Source organism: Amphiura filiformis, chromosome 11 (assembly GCF_039555335.1).
Source record: "Amphiura filiformis chromosome 11, Afil_fr2py, whole genome shotgun sequence".
Lineage (NCBI taxonomy): Eukaryota > Metazoa > Echinodermata > Ophiuroidea > Amphilepidida > Amphiuridae > Amphiura > Amphiura filiformis.
Genome location: NC_092638.1, coordinates 52,598,701 through 52,619,886, shown reverse-complemented (window position 1 = coordinate 52,619,886; position 21,186 = coordinate 52,598,701). Strand labels below are relative to the sequence as shown.

The 21,186-nt window shown below is 37.7% G+C and overlaps 1 protein-coding gene across 1 annotated transcript in view; it reads left to right on the top strand.

Moving 5' to 3' along the window:
* LOC140163766 (GATOR1 complex protein DEPDC5-like) overlaps positions 1–21,186 on the top strand; it is an 82,615-nt gene that overhangs the window by 16,629 nt on the left and 44,800 nt on the right. The window contains 8 exon segments of the mRNA XM_072187081.1: positions 1,803–1,965; positions 5,093–5,155; positions 7,645–7,866; positions 8,844–9,101; positions 15,167–15,292; positions 15,973–16,166; positions 17,581–17,762; positions 18,685–18,856. Of these exon segments, the coding sequence (XP_072043182.1) occupies positions 1,803–1,965; positions 5,093–5,155; positions 7,645–7,866; positions 8,844–9,101; positions 15,167–15,292; positions 15,973–16,166; positions 17,581–17,762; positions 18,685–18,856 (1,380 nt within the window).

Below are 21,186 nucleotides of genomic sequence, written 5' to 3'. Positions count from 1 at the left end.
GTAGTAAAAAATGGGTTGGGAATCCTTTGTATTCTACTGTTTTTTGAAAGGTTCAATGAACCATATCTCTAAACTACAATCGTGGTGGAAAGTCGTTGCCATACCAGCATTGGTGTTGAAAGTACGCAATCGCCAAAGTTAAGTATGTTATACTTCCACATTATATTTGAATGATAGTTGCAAGTGCACATTCCCCTTCCCTACCCCCAGCATCATTTTTCAATGTTGGGAGTAATGTAGAAATGATGACAATGTTGTCCAAATCAACATTGCAATAGGGGAACAGGAAGGATGTTGGCCAATTAATGCTTTGGTGTGGCAACCTTTTTCGCCAGGATTGTAGATCTGCCGACATTGTGGCCCATTTGTGATGAATGGTCATATACGAGGGGCAGTCAGTATGTTTTAAGAATGGACTCGTGACGTCATATGTGGATTGTTTTCATGGCATTTCTCAATGATTACATCAACACTCTACCTTTGTCTTTCAAACAACACATGCAAAAATTATATCACACACATGATTACGTAACAGCATTAGCATAAAATCAATGGTCTAGAGTCACTGGTGAAATTGAGTCGTTTTGTTAAGTGAAATAAGAGGCTGAAATGAGGTATTGTTGTATTTTTATATTTTCTCGGGAATTAAAGAATGGAGAATGCTGCCTTTTGGAACAGTAATAGAACACAAACTACCAGTTCATTAAACCATGTTTGTTGGGCTGTAAAGGTTTTAGTTTGTTTAAAATGCATGGTCAAATATGTCTTATTTTTGACAAAAACAAGGCTATTCTTTCTATACAAATCTTGATATTGCCAAAAATAGCAAACGTGGAAATTTTTTTTTTTTTTTTTTCTGTTGACTAATCTCCAAATATTAAAACGGGAGTCTCCCTAGAAAATATTTGAATCCGTGATTAAAATATAACTGTTATTCTACCATTGTTACATTTATGCAAAAAGTAGTGGTACAGAGAGAGAGGCCATCATTTTAATAAGAAATCTATTTTTAAAACTTTTCTGTTCATTTCAGGTTGAGATCATCCATAAAAATTCATATAAATATTTAAATTAAAATTTTCATAGCATTTTGTAATATTTTAGGCCCTATTTACATGGAATTTTGCCATTTTCGTGCATTTCCACCATGTTGTATCGGTCATCCTACCTACGCATGCGCAGATTGTTGTTTGATTTGCACCAGATATCATCGCACTGAGTACTAGCTCTAACACGTGACCAGTCATTATATTTTAGTCTGTTTCATTTTGGAGATAATTAATGTCATTTGTAATAACTGCTTTTTCATTAACGCCATTTTTGCAGAATAATTTTGCTTCCATTCAAGCCCTAAAGTTGTTGAAGTTTCCAGACGTCCCATTTCCACCACAGTTTAATGACAAGTTTCATAGTTTACCAAATGCAAAGTGAGGACCTAATGTTTATTCCTGCCAAAAACTAGCCTTATGGCCCTTGTACTTTTTCTGTTCTCGGACATTGTAAACACGTGTCTTTGCTGTAATTTAAAAGGCCCGCCTTTTTGCGTGATTTGGCAGTGTCCCTAGTATACTGATTTTATGCTAATGCTGTTACGTAATCATGTGTATGATATAGTTTTTACATGTGTTGTTTGAAAGACAAAGGTATAGTGTTTATGTAATCATTGAGAAATGCCATGAAAACAATCCACATATGACGTCACGAGTCCACTCTTAAAACATACTGACTGCCCCTCGTATGGTGTGTAATATGTACAATACTAAGCTAACCAAGCATTATGTGTCTTGGTTCAATCTACCCAGTTCAACGAGCCTCCACGTAAAGTCAAGTCGGCCGTGCAACCAAACGAGACAAGAAGGGCATCATCGCCGGTTATCGTCGGTACCCCTAGTTCAAGTGCAATACCCATCCCTAGCAGAAAACATGCGGCAACTGTATCTGGAGCTACTAGGATACAGGCAGAAGGTAATAACAAAGACAATGTTTGTGTGTCTTAATTTTATCTTCCATGATATGATAATAGATGTCAAAATTGGCTATTCCAGTTTAAATCCATCCACCCCCTGTGGAAGACATTACCTTAACAGGGGGTTGTAGATTTTAAATGGAGTTACCTGTTCAGGTAACCCCATTTTGATATTTACACCCCTGTGTGGGATATTAAGGTCATGTCTTCTATAGGGGGTGTATGGATTTCAACTGGAATAGTCCATTTCGACATCTATTATCAACTGCAATAGCCCAATGTCATCATGTATCTTTTGTTCAGATCATTAAAGGTGAATATTATACAGTTTTTGTTACTCTTGATATTAGTTAAGTTCCAAATTTTTGCTATAAAACATCAGAACATCAAGAGAGTAACAATCTTCAATTTCTGTTTTGTTTTTGTCAGTCATGTACACCCCCAAAGACACAGGTAGGCACTAACAGACACTACCACATCATGATTTCTCCTGTTCTATTCATTTTGGTTGAAGGGTTTCTTGATCATTCTACAATCTTGTCAGACTAATCACTGTTTCATCATCACTCACTTTTTTAAGCATTCACCTTCAATGAAGATTTTTTGGAAGTGGTTTAGAACCTTGTTTTTTTCCTGGATGAAGTCTTCTTTGCAATATTTATTTTTTTTTTGTTCGATAAACAATTAATAACTCAAATTTATCAAAAGTTATGAAAGCAATGTGGATCTACAGAAACGGGACAGTTCTAACTCCCAATTTATTACAGAGTCAACTGGGCCACTATTAGGAAATTGATGATTGGAAACAGACATATGTGACCTGCTACCGCGTAAAGTCCCAAGTTGGTAGTTTCGAGACATCCCGGCTGCTGAGTTACTGTTCTGTGTTTGCTGCACATACATACAAGCCAGTGGTATGTCCTTTATGAATGACCCATTGTGCCCCCATTCACTTTTATGGTAGCAGGTCTTATATTGAAATTGCATTCCATGAGGATGAATACTCAAAAAAATTTTAAGTTTTATTTCTAGGATTTATCAAACAAAGATATTTAATCAATTTGCCAGGAACTTACAATTTTACAAATGTGAAGATACATGTATACGATGACTACCCACGTAATCATGTATCCCAACTTGTGTATTGTGTACAATGTACATTTTACCCCTATTATAAAAATATTTATTTAAAGTCACTATTGTAAGTCTTCGCTTATGCATGTTTCTTGTAGTTTGTAAAAATGTACTTTCAATACTCTCTAGGCAGTCTAATATTTGTCAATATGAATTGTAGTTAATAAAAGTCTAATTGATGAAGAGTACAGAATAAATCAGATACTGGAACTTACCTTTCATTAACACGATGTTTCGTCCGAAACCATCGGACATCATCAGGTGACTGAATTAGGTCGCTTGGTCACGTGAGAGACGGCGATCAATTCCTTTCAGTGCCTGGTCACACGCGTGCGAGAGTTGAAAGCGTAGTCCTCCTGTTCTGTTCAGCAACGGGCTTTTGACTCTCTCCCAGACGGCTTCGTGCACACCCCTTTCAAACAAGCATTCCTTCTTGTCCAGAATGATGACGTCTTCCGGATTAAAGGTATGTCCCGTGACTTTGTTGTGGGTGAAAACAGCCGAGTTCTGGGCTTCGTTAGAGCTAGGCCTGCGATGTTGGCCAATCCTAGCTCTAAGGGATTGTTTTGTTTCTCTAATATAAGAGTCCTTACAGTCCTTTTCTGCACATGAGGTACCATAAACGATGTTGCTATGTGTATCCTTTGGAGGTTTGTCTTTGACCTTGACTAATTTGCCGCAGAGGGTGTTAGTGGAATTGATCGCGTAACTAATCGACCTAATTCAGTCACCTGATGATGTCCGATGGTTTCGGACGAAACGTTGTGTTAACGAAACGTAAGTTCCCGTATTTGATTTATTTCTGTACTCTTGATTTACCAACTGGATGAATAATCTACACCAAGATATAATTGATGAAAAGTGGTAACTGAATCCCAAGTTTCGGTTATACCTCCCATGCAACTTTGCAAGTTTTGGTTGTTGAGAGTGCCGAAACTTTTAACAACGTCACAAAATCTGGAATATCTTCAGTATACTCGCAATTCCTTTGTATCTATCCTAAACTTTAACCTAAAAAGTGGCAAGGTTTTCATTTTCTAGAAGTCAAATTCTGTGTTCTTTCCTATTTTTTTAAACTTCCAGATTCTAGGGCAATCTGACCATTAAATTAATGCAAATTCAGGTTCTAGAAAACATGTAAATGTTTAATATGGTCTTTCATTACAATATATCGTGTTATTGATGAAAGGGAATAAAATCCACACCATTAATTGACCCTCAAAGTAATTAAATAAAGGAATTGAAGAAAATTTCAATAAAAGATGATATTTGTTTTGGCCGTTGATGCACAATTGAACATTGAAAAATAACCAAATATTGTAGTTGGAAATAAGTTTAATTTTGCAATTATTTTTGACATCCTCATTTTCTGTGTTTTCCACTGTTTACTCCAATTCTGTGATTAGTTTACTGTTTTCCGTAAAACAGAAAATTTGCCAGTTTACTCTAACTCTATCCTGATGCTAAACCCTAATTAAACCATAATCCAATCAATCCCTAAACCTAATCCTGACCCAGATCCAGATCCAGATAATGGGAAAAACATTAACAACTTCCACAATACGGCCAGGTTGATGAAAAGTTGAGTGCTATACAAAATGTGTACATGTAATCCAAATTAATATCAACATTTTACCATGAACTTCATCAATTATGTAATATGTTGACATCCATAAAAGGAGACACTTGTCGGCTGCTACATGTGTGTCGTTTTACATAACAGCTTGGAATATAAATACCACACTTATTTCAAGTATTTATTTATTTCAAACCATCCCCATGTCAAATGGTTTAAGAATGTACAGTATTCCTAAACCATGTGACTTGGGGATGATTAGAAGTGACCTCCATATGAGAAGAGACTGGTATTTTTGCTAGCTGTTATGTGAAAAGAGACACATGTATAACTAACAAGTGCCTCCTTTTCATTTGGATGTTGTACACATGTCTTGTTAAAGATCTATTTTCTCTTCTTCTATAAATTTTCTTCAGCTCCAAAATCTCTTCTTAAAAAAGCACTAGATGGCATCTTCAGGGTTAAGAAGGTGCAGCTAGGTCAGTCTATATGATTGATACTGGTGTTGTTTAGTGTTTAATTACTGTAATGTCATCATTTGTTTCTGTGCTTTTCTGTATCACTAATCAGTCCATTCTTGAAATTGAAAGTGTCTTACAATTTAAGTTTTTTATAGAAGTTAAAGTGAGGTGAATGTGTAAGAACTGTGTGGATGATCAAGTACCTGGCAATAATAATCTTGCAAATCTGCCTGGCTTAACCGTGTATCTGAGCTGTGTTATATCTCGCGATAGATATGTGTGTACTATGTACGACGACTATACGCAAGAATACAGTCTCGCAGCAGTGATCACAGGCGTCGGCACAGTATTTTGCATCCAAGTGTATGAATGAGAACTTGGTGGATTTGCCAACTTCATGCGCAGGAGTGAACTTGATCAAAATTGTCACAAAAGTGGACGTAAATTACATTCAAATTGAGTGGATTGTGAATACACATTAGAAAATGAATTGTTTTTAGACCCAGCTATTTAGATATCGCCTGATATAACACAGTAGATACAATTACTTTCATATGGAACAACTCGTTGTTCCACTTAAAATAATGGTATCTACTGCATTGATGATACACCACTGGGTCTCAAAACATTTTATTTTCTAATGTGAATCCAAAATCCACTCAATTTGTAGCTTTGGTCAATATAGCCAGTAAGATCCATCCACACAGTGCAGGCACATGAGCCCCAGAATCAGACTTTGTTTAACAATTGTAGAGAGTAATTTAATCTCATAATTTTAGATGGTATTTTCTGAGGTTATTGAGAGCTTGAGACAATTTAAATGAATTGTGTGTGTCCATACAAATTTTTCACTCTGTTTGGGTTAATTTACATTGTGTTCCAAGCTCATTTAGTAAGATTTCATATGTTATGTATGAATTTACTCGATGCATAGTACATTGTATGAATGCATATAGCTGCATGCACCATCACAGGCAGTCACACCACCGTATGGACATACTTTCTACCGCTGAGCCATCACATAATTTTAATTTACTGACATGTACCATTCACATAGCATACTGTAGGATTAACTGTTTATGGTGATAACCTGTTATGCAGAGGAGAGTCACTCCATACTGGGCAGTACATGGCAGACATCGCACATACAGAGAAAGGGGCAATTGCTAAATCAATTTTCTGAAATAGGCTCTGTAGGTACATTGTAGTCCTCATGTGATTTGCCATAGAACATGGTAGTGGTACACATTCATCTCCAGATAACTGCTATTGCCCGTCATTCACTTTCGCTCCACTACCTTAAGTTTTAGGTTATTTGTCAGGGAGAAGACCTTGAATGGGTTATTCCAGTTGAAATCCATATACCCCCTGTGGAAGACATGACCTTAATCTTCCACACAGGGAGTATGAATTTCAAATAGGGTTGCCTGAATGGGTGACTCCATTTGAAATCTCCTGTGCAGGAGATTAAGGTCATGTCTTTCATGGGGTGTTCGGATTTCAACTGGAATAGTTACTGCATGTTGTCTGAGTCCATTACAAATAACTGTATTTGCTTTCATGGTTTAAAAATCAGACATAATATTAATATATTGTAGGTCATGTAGGGGTAGTGTATTATTTAATTATAAGATTAAAAATAAACATATAATTACATTTGTGTTTGAAATTGAATACCTACATGTATATATGAAGAGTTGTAGATGATTTGAGGTTACTTACCCTAATCCATACAAGCATGTTTGTCATCACTTTTTATGCAATAATCACAAAATTTAATCCTAAGAATCTGTGACCCAAGCTTGGTGTTGGAATAATTAAAATGAGAGCAATAATTTGAATCACTTGTAGCTGCCAAAGTTTATGACTTTGGTCCCTTTTCATGCATGACAAAAGTTTATCAACTCGCTTATGTTCTTTTCCAGAAGGTACATGTGTATAGTGATCACATTTTGTTCCTTATCATGCATGAATCACTGGTAATGTAGCTAGAGCATAAATTTCATCACTTATGTTGACTTAACATTAAGTTCCATTTAGAAAACTTTTGAGTGTTTTACCAAGTTGTAGAGTGTATTGCAGAATTTGATTTGGCCTGATTTGTGTTATATAATGGAGTGCACCTAATTGAAAATATTAAAATTTGGACTGGGTTATTAAGACTTTACTGTAAAAAATTACTGTAAAGAGGTCTGTGTATCAGTAGACCATATGGACCAAAATTGGCCAAGCATCTTGAGAAAGCGAGCTAGAAGAATTGGCCCATGCTTGCACACCATATGGAAGACATGACCTTAAATCTTCCACACAGGTTGTGTGAATTTCAAATGAGCTTACCCGAATGGAGGCTCCATTTGGAATCTAAACCCCTGTGTAGGAGATTAAGGGCATGTCTTCCATAGGATGTGTATGGATTTCTGCAACTGGAATAGCCAATTATGGGTAGAAGGTAAAAGATGTGAATTGAAATGAATGTTAATCTACGATTGTGTGTGTTTTACTTATAGAAACACTGAGCCATAGTTACGATGCATCAACTGCCGAGGAGGATCGTAAGATTGAAGGCCAACCAGTGACTGTAGGCAGTGCTGGTGCTGTACATGACCGCACATTGACCAGTCCACATCATCAGCATGTCAAGAGGGCGCTTATCAATCCATTTGCATGCACGGCTCAAACAGTCAGATTAACATCAAGCCGTAGAAGATGGACCCATACGTTTCCTCATGGTATGTGTAGCGGGTCAATATTTAGACCACAATGTAATGTGTGAGCTGTCTTTATATGGGGATGTTAACAGTCATATTTAAGGGTCATTTTGCAGCTTGACCCCAATGACACATTATTAATGTGCACATTAACCCACTGAGCACTACCTGCCGATCTAACATTGCCTCTGATTGGTCAATTACATGATATCTTCACTTTAATCACCAATCAGAATGTAACTTTGCAAATAATTTCACCCCAATTTTTTTGTGTTTTGAAATTATTCTAACGCTGTTGCTGATTGGTCCAATTGATAATGAAAACTTCTTTTTGGCCAATCGGAAGGTAGTTCTCATGGAGTTCAATTTCACAGTATTGTGTAGTGAAGATGTGCTCATTGATGGTAAATTTGTCGGCTTCATTCCATATTGGCGTAAGGTGATTTTTGGTCAATTTTTTAAAAATGGGCACATATGTTTTTAATGGTGTTCTCTTTCATTTTGCTAAGTCTCAGCAGCCAAAATTAGCTCATTAATTAATATTCAGAATTCCCATGCCGAAATGGTCTAGGACAGTGATGTCATGGTTATTTGTGCTCAATTGTTGTCAGCCTTCACTGTGTTACTGGGCAATTTTGGTGCCGGGGAAATTTGAGACAGCTATTTTTATTTGTTTTTAAGGTAAATATGAGTTTGTTTTAAATAAAACCATGTGATTTGTGCTTGATAATTATTTTTCTAACATATAAGGCATAATGTTGCGATTGCGGGAGACTTCCTTTAAAGACCTGAAAAATGTTTTAGTATATTTTTCAAATGATTATCTTGTTGACTATTACAGCTAGGGCAACTTGCCCATGAGAACATAATACACTACAGGGACTTAAACTTGTACTTGTTGCAGAGTCTATAGCACTTGTCATATTTAGCTAACTGAACTTCCTATGGATTGCTAACCTCAATATTGCTCTAATATTCTTCTATTACTTTCTATGCAGGTCCATCAGGAGAAATCATGCAGTTCCACCATTACCGCAACAGACAGAGCCACCACGAATCTTTGCACGAAGAAGAGTCGTCAGGAGCAACAGGTCTTAGCCCAGACTCGTCGCTGCATGGGGGCGCTTCAGCTATGCCGACCATGCATACATCCGCTAGTAGCGTTAGTTTGGCTAGTGATGGGTCTGGTGGTGCCAGCAGGTCATGCCTTGGAGCGTATTTGAGGCCTAGTAATTTGAATTTACACCCAGATCAAGGTATGCTTTGTTTGTTTTTTGTTTGTTTGTTTGTTTTATTTCTTCTTTTGCCTGGGTTACTCAATCTGTGGATGTTTTAAGGTATCTGTTCTTCCATGAGCCCCAGTGCGTCCATACCAAATGAAACAGGTTTTGCAATTGGTTGATTTTGTAAATTCATCCCTTGAATGGGCCAGTATGTAGTCTGAAACGTTTGCCTCCATTGCGACAAACTCTGGGCTTCCTGTTCTGATGTGATTTTCCACTCAAAGTATTACCATATGCTACCTAATTAGCACCCCGGGCACTTAAGTTGGTCACTTTGGATGGGCCAAGCTTTCAATTCACTTCTGTGATTTACCACTCAAAGGATTTACCATATTCAACCGATTAAGTGCACCTGCATGCGCACTTCAATCGGTCACTTTTGAAGACGCTTATTCAAACGATGAAATTTGGAATTTCCAGACATAAGCTTTACAAATACAGTCAAATCAATCGGAAAGTTGGGATAGTGAATTTGCTTAGACATTAGACATGCAGGATTTAGGTGTACAGACCTGTGCATTAGAAAGGGGCACTTAGACATAATAATGGGAAAGCATGAATTCGGGGGAATATGGTAGCACAATGTTGATCTACACTGCCACCTAGAAGCCGTCCTATTTTTAAGATATGACCAGCCATATCTTAACTTGAATATATGAAATCATTATTGCCCAAACTTTGTTGGCAAAATGTCAAATCTATGATGTATATGTTACAGTTTTTATTTTACATACATAACAGACATGCTCTTTAGAGTGATAAAGTTGTGGTCACTAAAACCAACTGGAATATTGCCAGATGTGTAGGCATCCACTTTCCTTTAGGCCTATCAAATCAATACACATTATACTGTTTTTCTCAGTTGTACGAGTATGTCTGCCAGTAACATCATGTCATTGATACTGTTAACATAATCGTGTAATAACTCAACTGACTTGGATTAATTAAAGAAATTCTGAACTAAATTCACTTATAATTACCAAGTTACTAGTATCAAAAGATCAACAGCATTCTGCTTTTATACTCTCCAACACCCCAAATGAGGTAAAGCAGAAAGGAATCTAGTGTGTGTGCACTAGTGTGAACTGCTCAGATGCTTTTTAGGAAGTGATCTTATATGCATTTCTTGAATGGTTATGAGTCTGGTTGCTGAGGTAATGTTGCTAGTAGAGAATTCCACTCTTTGATTGTTCTTGGATAAAAGGAGTTTTTATGCGGGTGCGCCGTCGGATATCACATTACCGGTGCAGCCGGTTAATGTGTGAAAACTACAGTACTGGTGCAGCCAGTCACTGTGTTAAATTGGTCAAGCTTTCGTCGGATGTGGCTCTGACTTCATCAGGACATGGAATCCCATCGTGAAAGCCTATCCACTTACTTAAAAGGAGTTTTAAAATGTCCTTATTAACTTGCAGTTTGTGATATGAGTTTGGGTGGCTACGCTTAGTAAGACGGTTTGTTGGTTGTAGTATGTTTTGTACTGGCAGGGCCAGGTTACCCTCTCTGGCTTTTTTTAGTATGGAAAGTCTTTCTTCTGTCAGTCAGTGACTCCATGTTTAAGTCTTTCATTAATTTGGTCACACTATAGCCAAATTGGTCAAGCTGGGAGATTCCACGTTTGTTGATAGAAAGACAGCTTAGGCTAATAGAAATTGGCACTCCATTCGTGGTGGATAATAATAAAGTTTAAAACATGTAGGCCTAGCCTATGTCCAGCACTTAGGCAGGGTGATTCTTTGTTGGATTATTTTATTTGATCCTATTTGTGACCTCTTTCCTTTTCTCACAAGTCTGAAACATCGAGTCGTAGTACCGTCCATGCGAACTTGGATGTAAGCTTAAGTGAGTTTAGGCCTACACGTTGTCCGTTGACGCAAATGACTACATGTATATCCCGGGATTATATCTGCCTCTGCATTTTGCAAACTAAAACAAGAATAGGGCCTACTCTATTAAATAAATACGAGAATGAGAGTAGGCCTATGACTGAATTAAGTTAGATGCCAAGTCAAGACACTGAAACTGATATCGTAAAAGTCACACCGGCGCTTGCACAAAGTTATGAATGAATGCCGTACAAGGGCTATTTGCATGCTTGTCATGGGTCGACCTGGCTAAAAATCCTGACCTGGCGTTTGCGGGCCGAATGTGGCAACCCAAAATTTACGGTCGACCTGGGAGAAACCGATTTACAATAACTTAGGTGGTCTATCGTGTGCGATACGCTATTTTTGGTCGACCTGGGATTTTTTTCTCCCAGCTTGACCCAAAACGCCACACTATAGTGCGTTTGCTGTAGTCTTTTTTGATGAATGCGATTGCTCTTCGTATATGTTGGATCGCTTCTAGTCGGTAAATTTGATCTTGGGTATAGGGATCCCATACAGCGGAGCAGTATTCAATGGTTGGTCTTACAAAGGTCTTGAATGCTGTATGTTTGATGTCCTCCAGGTGGTGAGCGCCGTGCATTCTCTGAATTCAGTAAATTCCCTTTGTCAGCCGTGTAATTGAATGGGATTATTTTGAAATTTTAAAACGCTTAAAATATCACAAACAAGTAGGCCTATGTTAATATATAATATTAATACAAGCTAAAATAATGAAACCCACAAAAATAAACCTTCAGATTAATTAAATACAGTAAAATTTGATTATTACTGGGTGAGAGTCCCTGTGACGGTTTTAAATCCGCCGTGTTGGTTAGGCTCCGATCACTCGGTGTGCAAATTGAATGCCGCGTACCAGTGATCAAGGCAGGTGCGAAATTCAGTTGTGATTTACTTCCGCGTTCCAATTGTATGGAAAGTGTCATACGGCTGAGCAGTTTTGCCGTCTCTTTCTATCATGCCACTCGCTGCCTGATGTCCTCAGTACAAGAACTGAGGTTGCGTTTAATGAAACCAAGAGCCCTGTTACCTTTCGCTGATATTTGATTAATGTTGGGTTTTTTTTGGGGGGGAAAGAAAAATTAATGTCTAATGATACCATGCATGTATTCTGTTGTAGATGAATATGGTCTGTATTATGACCCAACTATAATAGACCTAATTTTTGGTAAGTCAATTTCAGTCCACCAACACTATATTATCAAGATCACTTACATACATTCATACTCAAGATTATAGGTATTTTGGAGATCGTTTGACACAGAAATTCCAACATTTGCCAGGGTTGTAGCTAGGATATTTTTAGTGCTGGGTGGCATTTGATGAAAATCTTGTTATTTGGTAATTTGTTGTCAAAGTTGATAAAATTCTTAACAAAATTGTGCAATTTGAGTGGTGGGCTCCAGTCCTAAAATTGCAACTGAGTGCACGTGGTGGGCACCAAAACTAAGTGGTGGGCTCTGCTTACCTCCACCGCCCACTGTAGCTACAACCCTGAACATTGCCTCTTTTATTTTTCTGTGACAGCTGTGTACCGTTCTTGAGGGATCTTTTCGAAATATAACAACACAAAAAAGTCTTTCATGTAAACACATAATTCAAAAATTCTTTTTGTATGATTCCATGGTTTTGTTTTGTGGGTTTTTTTTTTTTGGCGAGAGCCAAGCTAAGAAATGTTAATTGTACCTTTCAAGTAAAGAAACAATACTGTGATGAACAATCCATGGACAGTCCAGTTTAAATTGGTAAAGCACTAGACTCTGCAACAAGTACAAGTTGAAGCCCGCACAGTGTAAAATTCTGTTCTCGTGGGAAGGTAGACCTAGCTTTAATAATCAACAAGATCATCATTTGAATTATATAGGTGTAACAGAACCCCTGGCTAGTCAATAAAGAAATATCATTTTCATCTATATAATCTTCATCTTCACTAGAGTGTGAGCAGAGGATGAGTACCTAAAACCCTATATGATTGCAGAATTCTTATGATAAAAGTGGCATAAAAATGTCATAAAAGTTTACGAACACATAAATCACACCAAAAATGAACCCCCAATAGCTATGAAACGTGCTTGGTGTTCTTGGAATCACAGATTTCCCAACATCGCACATGTATTGGCTCTGGAACAGGGGATGGAAGGGGGTGGGGGCTAGTGGGACTCAGCTTCCATTAATTTGGGTGCTGGGCTCATTACCCTTTAGCCTCCAATTATTCCAGGTGAAGTAAAAAAAAACTGATAGGAGGAAAATTGCCAATTTTGACTTTTTTTATGCCAAATTTTCTGACTCCAAGGGGACCCTCCAGCCCCCAAAGAATAGGTCATCAACAAAATTGGTGAAAATCATCTAGAGCCACTGACATGCAGAGACACTTTTGTAAATGAGTAAATGAGGCACATGTTATAATTTTTATTAATTTCATGTAAAGCACTAAATATTAATTTAAAATGATAATTATTCCATCTCTGTTAGATTTACAGGTACAAAGTTAGGATTGGTCAAAGGTCATGGAACATGGACATTATAAAATACAAAATTCAGAGAAACACACTTTTAAAGTTGAAGCACATTCATTTTTTATTTTTAAAAAAAGAAGAAATTTGCTTTTTTTGAACATGTTAATGTGGATTTGATGGCCCTAGAGAAGAGATATCACAGTATGATTTTCTGAACAAAATTTCAACACCTTCATGACTACTTTTGGCATTACAGTGAATTTGTATTTGCCAACATCAGTCTCATCCACTGGCGCACACCAACATCGCCCGGTTAATAATTACATTATACAGCCAGAGACATTGAAATGAATACCCGGGATCGATACACGTAAATGTGCTATGCACGCTTGATATTCAGACGATAAATCTTTGATACCGGGGTAGAAAATGATGAATATCTCCCGTAAATGATTTCGTATAAAGAAACCAGATCTGGTTCCTTGCACTTGAACATATATGTTCACCGGATATGATAGTCGTTAGCTTGCGTCTTGAGAAAGAAGCGTGCGTCTTGAACTCATAAACTTACAAAAAATTTCTGATGTGAGCACTCACTCACATGGCGTATACATACATGTTCACTCACACACAGAGGTCACACACAGCGTAGTGTGAGCACTCACTCACATGGCGTATACAAGCTCACTTACACACTAGAGAAGTCAATTACCAAGGTATTGACAGTAGCCTTAGTTGGGATGTCCCTCGGCTCATTATGTGTCTTAAAGGTCGGAACAAAATGGCCATGCGTGGCTGTGGATTCAACCTACCATGGCGATTTTTGCCATGAAGATATCGGGGTGATGACACTGTGTGGCGTTACGAGGGGGTATCCAAAAGTTTTTGACATCACCCAGAAGTGAAAGAGCTATACCGATGAAATTTTGTCAGTGTAATCACTGGTCCTTATGTACATTATGGTCCAAAAATGGTCTCATAAGTATGTTTACTTTCTTCACAGGTGGCACTAGATGGGAAGCAGGCGCATAACCTTTTCATGATAAGATCCTCCACTTTCTTGAGTATCTTCACTGTGGCCGCATCATCCGTAAGTGATGGAAGTCCACTTCTTGGCTCATCTGTGAGGGACATGTGGCCAGTTTGGAAATTCCTTTTTCAAAAAGCAACAGTGCCATATGATGGGCAATCACAACTGTAGATAGATTTCATTTCATCATAGATTTTCTGAGCATTGTAGGCCTAACCCTTCAAATGCAGGAACTTAATCACGCTGCGTGCCTCAATTTACACCATCTTGCAGGTTATGTGCCTACTGCCCATTTAGTGCCACCTGTAAAGAAAGTAAACATACTTATGAGACCATTTTTGGACCATAATGTACATAAGGACCATGCAGTAATTATACATTGACAAAATTTCATCGATATAGCTCCTTCATTTCTGGGCGATTTCAAAAACTTTTGGATACCCCCTCGTACTACACAAAATGCCAGCCTATTATTGAGCTAATCATATGTCTTCAAAAATGTCAACAGTTTCCTCTTATGTAGCGAGCAATCATTCCCCATTGTGTTTTATATGTTCATGTGAAGGATGCGTAGCCCTGTTACCTACTTAACTTGTCATATCATACTTAAGAAGTCCACTGTGATCTCAGGGATAACATATACATATCTTGCATTCTTTTCATCAGGAAATATGCCTCTTGGTAGAAGTGCTAGTCCTCAAGATGGCAGAGGTCATCGACCTTTAGAGAGCAGACGATCGTGGGTATGGGGCGTGACTGGGGAACAAGAATGGTCACCGTTTTTACAAACTGGTATGTTGGGGCTATAAAGTTCTATTCACCCATTGCATGGTTCCGCCATATGCGAGGAGAGCCTTGATCTGGCAGCATGCACAAATGGGAATTGAACAAGTCAAATAACATTGTGTAAAGTTACGTAATACTTCCTTTCATGTCTATTGCCAGTTTGAGGCTCTCCCTGCATATAGTGGATCCGTGCCATAGGTGAATATGTTATGGAATTACCACTTCCACAATGTTGGTTTTCTTGTACTTGAATAACATATTTAAAGAAATGAAGAGTATACAATAAAAATTTATCATTGTTATGTCTCCACATGTGTATTATTATGTTGAACCATTGACATTTTTAAAAGCAAGCATTTCACAACTTCTCCAGCTATGCAAATGTGCTCATTAATATTAGAATACCCATTTATTCATCATATTTGCTGACTCGAAATGTGTAATTTTTGTGTCACATTAATATCAAGCAATTTATTAATTGAAAACTGTTTCTTCAGTGTGTAAGTCCAGTAGAAAATTAGAAAATGTAAAACCAGCAATAGTGTTTTAAATTTTTGCAGAAATATTAAATACACAAACTTACCACTTTATAGTGTGTTATTTGTATTCATTAGAATTTGTTCTGCATCATGTACTTCTTTGTATCCATTGCCATATATTTGTATCTTCTTTGTATCCATCACCAGGTGTCGACTGGAAATCTCTCACAGCCACTGCCTGTTTCCCTATCAGTACTGATTTCTTCCCAGACAATCACGTCTTGGACCAAGAGTTTGTGGAATCGTTCTATGAGCTGTTTCCCGATGACGAGGCCAGAGGGAATCAGAAACAGACACTGGAAGGGACGTTTCATGAACTGTTGTCCCAGAGATTATGTCAGGTGAGTCGTGGCAAGGAATTTAAAATGGAGAAGGTTGATTTCATAGAGCATAATTGTTATGTAGGAAATCGGCCATATTGGATTAACACTCATGGGAAACAAAATGGTGTACAAAGCTCAAATTTCATCATACAGTGATCAATTTCTTGTGCAGTAGTTTTTTGCAAGAATCATTCCAACAATTGATTCCTGTTTTTCTGTCGAAATTCTAACCATTTGGGCAGTTTTCGGGCAAAGAACAAACTCTCAGTACTCAAAGACCAAACTAATTTCATCATATGCACATGCTCAGCTGTAGCACAATTTAGGGGAAGCAAGAAATGTGGAAATAAATTCTCGCCTTTTTCCTCACTTTTTTTTGATTTCTTATGTTGAATATTTTGTGATGAAAAAAGTGACTATGCATCAGGCCTTGCTGTTTGAGGCGAGCGATTGCTTTTTGGTCGCCACCGCTCGCCCAAACTCGATATCTAGTGAGCGATTTTCCACTCGCCCTAGACAATAAATATTACTCGCTGCGAATCTCCCAAAATCAGCCATCAAATCTGCAATCAGCCAATTCAGCAGCATTTAATTGATTCTGTGCCCCTTCCAAGCGGAGAAAGTCACACATTTTAGCATGCTTTGCACACATTTCAACATAAATAAATCAATTCTGTTTTAAGACCAAAGCTCTGTTTGATTATACCTAAATAAGTGGTATTTGTGAAAATTCGACCACTCGAACAGGTTTTAACCTATTCGAGTGGTCGAATTTAAAAAAAACAAACATTAATTTTCACCAGGTTCGCCGTCGCAAATAATAAAGGAGACAAGGAGAAAAAGTGATCCTGCCTGGGAATCGAACCCAGGACCTCAGGTTTACGAGACCTATGCCTTAACCACTTGGCCACGGGAGCTTCATGATTAGGCTGGATTGAAATTCGAACCCATAAGCGGTCACTTATGAACCCATTATCGGTCACTTTTTTCTCCTTGTCTCCTTTATTATTTGCGACGGCGAACCTGGTGAAAATTAATGTTTTTTTATATAATTCCCGTCGATCATGCCACTGTTTTTCCGTGTTTAAAAAACCACTCGCCTTTAAATTCTAGATGGCCAGGCCTGATGCATGATTTGCTGCAAAGTTTCATATCAGTAAAATTGCATTAACCCCAGGACACATATAAGCACACACTAAAACATGTTTCCCAGGAGCTTAGTATTAGCAATGCAGAAGTACATTTTGTGCCCTCCATAAGTGACATGCAAACACAACAACGTCAGTTGAAATTTTTGGTCATATGATTAATATGATTTTGAGTTTTATATATGTCTGAAAAGTCCCAAAAGTTGTCAGGGTAGTCCCAGAAGATATCAGAAATGTCTTGTTTCATGATTTCTAAGTTTCATTTTTGTCCTTCTCATATCCAGGGCTTCCAGCTGGTTCTTGTACCTGAGTCAGTCTTAGCATCTCTCCAAAGATGGCGTCATAGACAGTTCCTGGTCAGTAAGCCCAATAATAATGAGTACATACTGAGTATGGGACGAATGTTTCACAAGCTGGCGTTGGTACGAGATCAGAGTACTATACTGGTGACGATGTATAAGCCAAGGTAAGTAGATAATGTGATAATATGGGACTAAGTCTAAGACTGAAATTTGCTTAACATTTTGCGGTTTACAGAGGTGTGAGAGTTTCGCTTTTTTGCTGATTTCTTTTTTTTGTTGCCAAAATTTACACATTTTCTTCTATTTTCAGCCCATGTTTAGTGTTTTACCCCAAATTTATGCTGTTTTTCAGTCTTTTTTTAAAGTAATTTCCCTGTTTTGTTCTGTGGCCTTAACACTTGCGGCCATCTTGGATGTGCAGTTATAATTTGAGACCAAAATAAAATTAAAAAGACTAGGCACAGCGTAATTGGTATGAGGAATAATCATTTCTAATGTTTATGAAGTAAATTTATGCGCTGTGAGTACAGGAAGGGTTAATATTTTGGTATTCTGTCAGTCGGCATGACGTCACTTCATGATAGATCTCTTCTTCCCATTGGTTGCTTTTGTCGATATTTGGCTGTTCCATCTCGCCTCTCGGACACGAAGGGGATGCTTACCGTTGCACTCAATGGGGGGAATCACAAAACATGCCATAAAATGAATCTTCATAAAACAATTCCAAAAGTTTGATTTCTTATCAGGGAAATCAACTTCAAATAATTACCAAAGATAATTAAGGCGAATTATTAATTTCTGTGTTGAGAAAACTGAAAGGCTCTGTACAAACCAATAGGGATTTCATGAGGGGTGTCCCTTTGAGAGATGTGAGAAGTGGTAAGTACTATAGATGGAACAGCCCTGACCGAGAGAATGGATGTAGATCTCCATGTTCTAGCACTGACTTTTGAATATTATGTGCAACTAAGAATAAGCCCAAAACTTTGGCCCCAAAACATGGCATGAATAATTGAGCATCTCATGAGAATATTTGCCTTTTTTTATTAGTGTTATCACCTGCATGGCTATTTCCTTTCTTGACAGGCATCCATACCCAGGGTTACAGAAAGAATACAGCTACCAGCTGTGGTCTTCACATAATACACAGTACCAGCCTTCCAAGGTCCACTTCCAAACAGAGGCCCTGGAGCACTTCAACTGGAACTATCTAGATAATTACATCTCATCAAGAGGAGTTGATTTTGGACTCATGGAGGTTAGTATTTAATATGGCTGTTCTAGTTGAAATCCGGACACCCCTGTGGCAGATATATGACCTTAATCTTCCACAAAGGGAGTGTGAATTTTAAATGGGGTTACCCAAATAGGTGTCTCCATTTGAAATCTACACCCCCTGTTTTGGAGATTAAGGTCATGTCTTCTTCTATGGGGTGTATGGATTTCAAAACTGGATTAGCTAATTGACATCATAGAATAGACCTTTTCAGAAGCTGTTTAGAAATCTTCTGAATTTAGTTCAGAAAGATGCAGCTTATGTGGTAACAATCACACATTGGTGACAGTGCACTTGGCATGGTATGATAGTACCACCTTGCCATCACATGGTCGCATACATGTTCAATTTGCCAGAAATTGATTGGTTGTATGATTAAGCATGATTGCTGCAGTTCATGAAGGTCCACCTGAAAAAGTTGATAGAGGAGGTGGACTCTTCAGCCAAGTTTGTATGTTACTAATGGTGGACAAAATAGTGTGCAGGCCTACATTCAGAGGTACACCTTTTTTAGGTTGTCTGAAGGATAACCTAAAAAATTGGAATGCCTCAACTTATATAGCCATCTATTTCATGGCTATATAAGAGAATATCATTATTTTATATCTATTATGCAATATTATTAATAGTTTTTGGTGTTCATCATAATTTCCCAAATTTATTATGAAGCACCAGTTTGATATGTCGAATTGAAATGCCTGTCTTAAACTTGAATGCGTCTATCTAATGGTACGGGCCTTTTGAGTTCTTCTTTAAGACACCGCCAGAATAGGTATTGTCCATGTCCATCAGCAGGCCATCTAAGGCACTCAACTCTGCAAAATAATTGTCTGAGCAGTAGAGTTAATCTCCTTTCAGGAAGGTCTTCCAGAAGTATAAAGATCAGGACATTAGGATTCTCTTCTAGAACCCTGTGATGTGCCATGTTTAGTTCAAAATGACACCAATTGTCATTAACAAAATGTGGCGAGAGGATTGCAATAACTTTGCGACTTCTTTGTATGTGAAGTGACAATTCATTGAAGATGAGTCTGCTCTGCCAGATGTCTCTGGTCTTAAGACAAAGCCTGAATGGTTCTTCACCTTCCTCAATGTTGGCTAGAAGTTCACCATCTACCCAATCTTCATCTTGTCCATGGTATATCACATAAGCATCATATCGAGGTACACCATCCTCATCTTCATCATCACCAAGAACATCATCATCGTTATTGATAAGGTTGTTTTGATATGGTCTTCTGTTGAACAGAAGGAAGCGTATGTATTGAATATGCCATCGATAACGTACAACTATTATAGTTGTAATGACTATGACAATTAAACATGCTAAACCTATGGAAATGTACATCCACAATTTTGGTTTGCAGTCCAAGTCAATCTCTGTCACACTCATTTGTTTTTTTGAGTCTGGCGAATGGCAAATATAATTATAGTTATCAGCAGAGACAAATTTAATAGGACCATCATAAAGTCTAACAACTTGATCAGTTAGTAACCACTTCCTCAATGCCATAACACTGCAATCACATAATAGTGGATTATTTTGAAGCTCTAATGTTTGAAGTTCTCGGTGGTTTGATTGAGAAAGAAATGACGCTGGTACAACTGTAATTTCGTTCCCACCCAGAAGTAATGTGTGCATATGATCCAGATTTTGTAGGTTACTTAGCGATATAAGTTGATTGTTACTTAAATCCAGCCATGTCAAATTGCCTAATAACATAGCTTCTTCTTTGGCAATAGAAGATATTAAATTAGAATGCAAGTCAAGAAATTGCAGATTGTGTGATTTAAATGCATTCAGGACTGTTTTTATCATGTTTTGAGTATACAGTACCCCTATCAGAACTTTGGCCATATGAAGTCTTTGTAAATTAGGTACAATAACTTCAGCACTTGCAATATCATAAGTCTGAATTTCATTGAGATAAAGAGTCGTAAGTTTTGGACATGTACATTTACCAAGAAAAATAAGCAGGATGAGGCATCCAAAATATTCAGATTAGGTGCATTATGGCAAGTCTGTACTAGATCTATGCTTGTTGTGGGTCGTCCTGGTGATGCCTTACTAACCAGTAATGTTTTCAAAAATGGGTTACATGGAAAGCTTTGTGGCAAAGAATAAATGTTATTGTCTGATAAATCCAACATCTCAAGTGATGTGATCACACAAAGCTGATCATATGTGATATCATCTTGTATATCATTGTCAGCCAGGTCCAGAACCTTGAGAGAATTGTATGTGCCAAATATGTGTAGTGCACCTGATGCAAAAATGTTGAAATGTAAGTAATTTAAATGTAATTCCCTTA